At 42.9% G+C, this 7,542-nt stretch overlaps 1 protein-coding gene across 1 annotated transcript; it reads left to right on the top strand.

The window, feature by feature from the left end:
* Window positions 1-737: 737 nt before the first annotated feature.
* On the top strand, window positions 738-5,295 carry LOC145860083 (uncharacterized). The gene is made up of 4 exons (XM_082960455.1): window positions 738-878; window positions 3,107-3,188; window positions 3,327-3,451; window positions 3,715-5,295. Exons 2-4 carry the CDS (start codon window positions 3,116-3,118, stop codon window positions 3,832-3,834), a joined length of 318 nt encoding a protein of 105 aa, XP_082816581.1. The 5' UTR covers window positions 738-878; window positions 3,107-3,115; the 3' UTR covers window positions 3,835-5,295.
* Window positions 5,296-7,542: the final 2,247 nt, after the last annotated feature.

Here is a 7,542-nt window from a genome sequence, read left to right as displayed (position 1 = left end):
TTACTGAAGGGCTAGCTGCTGAAGCTGTTATTATTATTGAAGCTCCACTAAGCCTATTGGAGGTCTAGGTACAGTCATCACCATAGTTACTGAAGGGCTAGCTGCTGAAGCTGTTATTATTACTGAAGCTCCACTAAGCCTATTGGAGGTCTAGGTACAGTCATCACCATAGTTACTGAAGGGCTAGCTGCTGAAGCTGTTATTATTATTGAAGCTCCACTAAGCCTATTGGAGGTCTAGGTACAGTCATCACCATAGTTACTGAAGGGCTAGCTGCTGAAGCTGTTATTATTATTGAAGCTCCACTAAGCCTATTGGAGGTCTAGGTACAGTCATCACCATAGTTACTGAAGGGCTAGCTGCTGAAGCTGTTATTATTATTGAAGCTCCACTAAGCCTATTGGAGGTCTAGGTACAGTCATCACCATAGTTACTGAAGGACTAGCTGCTGAAGCTGTTATTATTATTAAAGCTCCACTAAGCCTATTGGAGGTCTATGTACAGTCATCACCATAGTTACTGAAGGGCTAGGTGCTGAAGCTGTTATTTTTATTGAAGCTCCACTAAGCCTATTGGAGGTCTAGGTACAGTCATCACCATAGTTACTGAAGGACTAGCTGCTGAAGCTGTTATTATTATTGAAGCTCCACTATCACTATAGTCTGTTCACCTAGATCCACAAGGTGGAGTTAACTTGAAGGGGAGGGAGAAGGGAGTGAGGGTTTAAAACAAAGCCCTGCCTCTGTGGCTGTTGTCAAAGCAACAGAGAAGGAGCAGGAAGTATCCAGGTAGTTAAATAGAACACACACACTCCCTCTGGTAACCTCCGGTCCTCACACCCTGAACAGCCACTCCGCCACCTGACCAGCCTCATACAGGTAAGAGACACCTGCTGCTAGCTACACCTGATCTCCTCCTTCTCTGAGAAAATACATTAACCTGGGTATGTGTGTTCTCTCTTTCCCTGTCCTCTCTTTCTCACACATCTCTCTCTGTTTTCATGTGTTATCTCTTTCCCTGTCCTCTCTATCTCACACATCTCTTTCTGTTTTCATGTGTTCTCTCTTTCCCTGTCCTCTCTTTCTCACACATCTGTCTCTGTTCTCATGTGTTCTCTCTTTCCCTGTCCTCTATCTCACACATCTGTCTCTGTTTTCATGTGTTCTTTCCCTGTGACCAAACAATGCCAATAGTATGTCTGTCATATAAGAATGTTCCAGATGGGCCCCTGGCATGGGCTATATTATAAAGTTGTCATATTTTGATTGACTAATGGGACAATATATGTGGGGAATGTCTCTCAGCACTTGCCTTTGCCCAGTTTAAATGCCAGGTAAACAGGAGTGGTATTATTTGTGCATGTCAACGTGTGTATATGCTGCCAGGCGCCAAACTGACAGAACTGGATTGGCAGTGTATCCGCCCAGGCAGCCATTGTTCTGACAATCATTGTTCCACAGTCTCATAATGAGCCACCAGAATAGCTCAAGACACACCTGACTGTTGCATGTAACAATATAATGGTGTCACTGAGTAACATCATAATAATCACTGAGTAACACCATAATAATCACTGAGTATCATCATAATAATCACTGAGTAACACCATAATAATCACTGAGTAACACCATAATAATCACTGAGTAACATCATAATAATCACTGAGTAACATCATAATAATCACTGAGTAACACCATAATAATCACTGAGTAACACCATAATAATCATTGAGTAACACCATAATAATCACTGAGTAACACCATAATAATCACTGAGTAACACCATAATAACACCATAATAACACCATAATAATCCCTCAGTCAGACAGAGTGATTATTATTTAAAAAAAATTAAACATGACAAAAAGTATCTCATTCACAGAGAAAGGTTTATTTAGGCATTCAGTTTGCATGGTTAGTGAATAGTTAAAGTGTAAATTGCCTTTCTTGATGGCCCCTGAGATGAGATAATTAAAGTTGAATTTAATTATAATTTAAATGGAGGAGAAGGAGGAAGAGAAACAGGTGGTTTGTGATAGGAATTTATCAGCACAGCGGCAGCCAGGTAAATACCAGCCAGGTGAACACCAGCCAGTTCCAGGTGAACACCAGCCAGGTGAATACCAGCCAGGTGAACACCAGCCAGGTGAATACCAGCCAGGTAAACACCAGCCAGGTGAATACCAGCCAGGTGAATACCAGCCAGGTGAACACCAATCAGGTGAACACCAGCCAGGTGTATACTAGCCAGGTGAATACCAGCCAGGTGAATACCAGCCAGGTGAATACCAGCCAGGTGAACACCAATCAGGTGAACACCAGCCAGGTGAATACCTCAGGTGAATACCAGCCAGGTGAACACCAGCCAGGTGAACACCAGTCAGGTGAATACCAGCCAGGTGAATACCAGTCAGGTGAATACCAGCCAGGTGAACACCAGCCAGGTGAATACCAGCCAGGTGAAAACCAGTCAGGTGAATACTAGCCAGGTGAATACCAGCCAGGTGAACACCAGCCAGGTGAACACCAGTCAGGTGAATACTAGCCAGGTGAATACCAGCCAGGTGAACACCAGCCAGGTGAATACCAGCCAGGTGAATACTAGCCAGGTGAACACCAGCCAGGTGAACACCAGTCAGGTGAATACTAGCCAGGTGAATACCAGCCAGGTGAACACCAGCCAGGTGAACACCAGTCAGGTGAATACTAGCCAGGTGAATACCAGCCAGGTGAACACCAGCCAGGTGAACACCAGCCAGGTGTATACTAGCCAGGTGAAAACCAGCCAGGTGAAAGCAACACTTTGCTTTGAAGTGACCGAACAGGTTTTAATCTGTAAAACAGACGAGGAGGAAAAAGAGGAACAGCGAAACAAGCGAAAGTATTTCTCTCTGTCAAAGAGCTATATATCTTCTGTGATGTTTTACAAATATTTTAGGTATGTTGGTACCTGTGTGTCTATTGGGTGAGTGAGTAATATTGGGTGGTGTGATCTCAGTCTATCTTGGGCTTTCATGTTCATCACACATTTCTGACAATGAAGTTTCAGAGTCAACTCCATGCCCAACTTCAGGCCCATTTTGAATGTCTTTTATTGTCTTCTGCAGGTTACTACAATGACATTTCTCCACCACTTGGGGGCAGTGCTGGCTCTTTCTTGTCTTGTCTCCATGGCCCAAACTGAGAAAAGTAAGTGGTCAAAATAGTATCCTTAGTCAACACAATTTCTCTCCTCATGTATTTGTCTTTGCTGGATGGGAGGATGGACATTCCTAAGAGCAATAAGTGTCTCACCCCCTTCCCTCTTCTATCTCCCTCTCCCTCCAGCCACTCCGCAGGGCTCCAGCAGGCCCATGACTAGAGCTCTGTTCCTCAGCTACAGCTCAGATGGAGAATCCCTCACCACCGAGCAGCTCCGCAGCCTCCTCTCCAATGAGTTCAGCCAGGTCCAGGTGTGTAAGTGTGTGTGTGTGTGCTTGTGCTTGTGTGTGTGTACTGGGCTGAAAGGGCAGAATCCTAAACTGAGACTGAGTCTCTCTCTCTCTCTCTCTCTCTCTCTGTGTGTGTCTCTCTCTCTCTCTCTCTCTCTCTCTCTCTCTGTGTGTGTCTCTCTCTCTCTCTCTCTCTGTCTCTCTCTCTCTCTCTCTCTCTCTCTCTCTCTCTCTCTGTCTCTCTCTCTCTCTCTCTTTCTGTGTCTCTCTCTCTCTCTCTCTAGGTGCTGAATGATCAGCTGCTGGAGGAGTTCATTGTGGCTTATGACGGAAATGGAGATCACAAGCTCGATATGATGGAGTTTGCAGATCTGGTCAAATTCATCACCAAAGACGGCCACTAGACAACACTGGAAATATATAATAATCCTGGGCTTTTGATGGGCCTAACAATATCTGACACATAGAAAATGTAAAATAGATCACAAAACCTGAAACATACACACATTCCTGATGAATAAATCTGTCTACTGCTTGTAATCATTTAAACTCACAACCCACTTTACTTCAAGTGAATAATTTATTCTATGACAACAAAGTATGAGATATGCCTCTTGTATCCATGTAGGATTACTTACAGATGAGTAGTGGCTTACTTGAAGTGCCTACAGTGCAGAATACTAGGAGGCTGGCGAGGGGAGGACGGCTCATAACAAGGAAACCACGTGTTTGATGTATTTGATACCACACCACTGACTCCGTTCCAGCCGTTACTATGAGCCCGTCCTCCCCAATTAAGGTGCCACCAGCCACCTGTGCGACAGCATCAGTATGCTGTTCCAAGCAAAACACCACAGTTCCCTCAACAGCTGTGTCTCCTGTTGTCAGCACATCTGTATGTCTAACACACACACACACACACACACACACACACACACACACACACACACACACACACACACACACACACACACACACACACACACACACACACACACACACACACACACACACACACACACACACACACACGTGAGCTAGCTTTTTCAGACAGGACCACTTCCTCAGGGTGTGTGTGTGTGTAGTGTGTGTGTCTTACTCTGACTAGAAAAACATTGTTGGTTCTCCACAAAGATGTAGCCTTTCCTGCAGTTAAATGACCTAGTGGCCTCATGGGTGGAATGTTATTCATATTTTTCAGAATTTCGTAAATAATTAACAAAATCTGGTGTTTCTATGTCAAACGGTTTAGTTATACTTCAGTCTTCTGTGATGTATATAAAGTGTAATATTGAGACGTAAACTCTCGACTCTATATCTGACATGGTACAGGTGTCTTCTTTAAGCCCATAACCATGTGTGTGAGGTGTGTATTTTTGTTTCACAGTAGATGTGTTTAAGACTACCTAGAAACACTCTGTGTGACCCTCATTTAACCCAGTGCAGTAACAACTTGTCACGTCCTGGCCAGTATAAGGTTAATTGGTATTGTAGTTTGGTCAGGACGTGGCAGAGGGTATTCGTTTTATGTGGTTCGGGGTGGTGTGTTTTGTTGAAGGGGCATTTGGTTTAAGTATTCCGGGGTTTTTGGGCACTGTTTGGTTTTCAGGTATTCTATGTTTAGTCTAGTATGTCTGTTTCTATGTTAGGTTAATTGGGGTTGGGACTCTCAGTTGAAGGCAGGTGTTGTCTATCTGCCTTTGATTGAGAGTCCCATATATTAGGGTGTGTTTGTGTTTGTTATTGGTGGGTGATTGTTCTGTGTTAGCCTTGTGCCTTGCAGACTGTCAGTCGATCGTTATTTCTGTTTGTTATTTTGGTGTTCATTTTGTATTCATTAAAACGTCGAGATGAGCATTCACATACCTGCTGCGTTTTGGTCCTCTTTAACCGACGACAAGCGTGACACAACTGCTTTAAATCCTCTGTGTCTGTCAGCTCTTACAGCAGCCAGGTCAGAATATGTTGTTCAACCATGTTTCTCAAAGGTCAAATGTTGAAGTTGTTCCAAATGTCAAATTTCGATGTGTTTAAGGTTAAGTTTAGAAATGAAGGTTAAGTTAAGGTATTAACTGAAGAGTTTTTAAGGTTAGGGTTAAGTTAAGATATTAATTCAGAGTTTTTAAGGTTAGGGTTATGTTAAGGTATTAATTCAGAGTTTTTAAGGTTAGGGTCAAGTTAAGACACTAACTCCAAATTCTTAAAGTTAGGCATTAATGAATGGTTAAGGTATTAACTCTGAATGGTTAAGGTAAGGGTTAAGGTTAGGCATTAATGAATGGTTAAGGTAAAGGTTATGGTTAGGCATTAATGAATGGTTAAGGTAAGGGTTAAGGTTAGGCATTAATGAATGGTTAAGGTAAGGGTTAAGGTTAGGCATGAATGAATGGTTAAGGTAAAGGTTATGGTTAGGCATTAATTAATGGTTAAGGTATTAACTCTGAATGGTTAAGGTAAGGGTTAAGGTTAGGCATTAATGAATGGTTAAGGTAAAGGTTATGGTTAGGCATTAATAAATGGTTAAGGTAAGGGTTAAGGTTAGGCATTAATGAATGGTTAAGGTAAGGGTTAAGGTTAGGCATTAATGAATGGTTAAGGTATTAACTCTGAATGGTTAAGGTAAGGGTTAAGGTTAGGCATTAATGAATGGTTAAGGTATTAACTCTGAATGGTTAAGGTAAGGGTTAAGGTTAGGCATTAATTAATGGTTAAGGTATTAACTCTGAATGGTTAAGGTAAGGGTTAAGGTTAGGCATTAATGAATGGTTTAGGTATTAACTCTGAATGGTTAAGGTAAGGGTTAAGATTTGGTATAGGCTTAAAACAACAAAAGTTTTAAATAACTTGCAACCTTTTCAAATAGAGGCAGATGCTTACACAACGTCCTAGCAAAACTGAAAGCTATTTGAAGGTAACAGAGCTCACTGTTGCCCCTGGTGTCCAGTTTCCACGTCATCTCCCGATGTCCTCAGACATGGATGGACGTTGAATACTGACTTGTATCACGGGTGACCTGGCTGTTAAATCCACCACCTGTTTGTCTGAGCAGATAAGAGAATTCAGTGGGATTCTGTATATAACTCCTTTACCAGACCAGGCCTCGGAGAGGGAAGAGGCTACTGGAGTCTATAGTACAACTGGCTCTAGGAGGAAATCTATCTACTATCTATTGTTGAACAAAATGTTGCAGTTTAATGATCATCATAATCATCACACATCCATTATCTTTCAGGGTGATGGGTAATAAAATATGAATCATTTTTCTGTCAATAAAGTGGTGGTTTAATTCAAGTCACCGTGGTTTACAAGGTTTCCACTGTTGCCTGGTCTCTATCAGTTGAGTAACTACATTTCGGCCACTAGAGACGGAGGTGTCTGTCTGTCAAACAGAATTCCTGTATACCATTAGAGGAGAGGAGAGGACAGGAGAGGAGTAGAGGTGAAACAGGACAGTCAGACCTGGGACGTAAAACCCTGAAGGCATACTGTGTAGGTACAATATTAGTAAGAAAGAGAGAGAGACAGACATAGAGAGAGAGAGCGAGAGAGACAGACATAGAGACATAGAGAGAGAGAGAGAGAGAGAGAGAGAGAGAGAGAGACAGACAGACAGACAGACAGACAGACAGACAGACAGACAGACAGACAGACAGACAGACAGACAGACAGACAGACAGACAGACAGACAGACAGACAGACAGACAGACAGACAGACAGACAGACAGACAGACAGACTTAGAGAGAGACAGAGAGAGACAGAGAGAGAAAGAGAGACTTAGAGAGACAGACAGACAGATAGACAGACAGACAGACAGACAGACAGAGAGGCCTTCAGCTGTGTAACCTGTGTGACCTGAGTGAAGAATGCCAATGAAAGTCAACAGAAAGAGAGCGGCATTCCAGTGACAGAACACTGGTTAAACTGGGAATAGAAACACACTGGCTGCTGCTGTCTGCACATTGTTGACCATAAATCCCTTCTGCAGCAACTGCACATGCACTTACATGGACAAGAGGAGGGACAGGAATGTCAGAAAAGTGAAGGTCAGTGTGTGTGTGTGTGTGTGTGTGTGTGTGTGTGTGTGTGTGTGTGTGTGTGTGTGTGTGTGTGT

The sequence above is a fragment of the Salmo salar genome, chromosome 02 (genome assembly GCF_965601325.2).
Source record: "Salmo salar chromosome 02, fSalSal1, whole genome shotgun sequence".
NCBI classification, from domain to species: Eukaryota; Metazoa; Chordata; class Actinopteri; order Salmoniformes; family Salmonidae; genus Salmo; species Salmo salar.
Note: the sequence above shows the minus strand (reverse complement) of the source record. Positions and strands in the feature narration are given on the sequence as shown.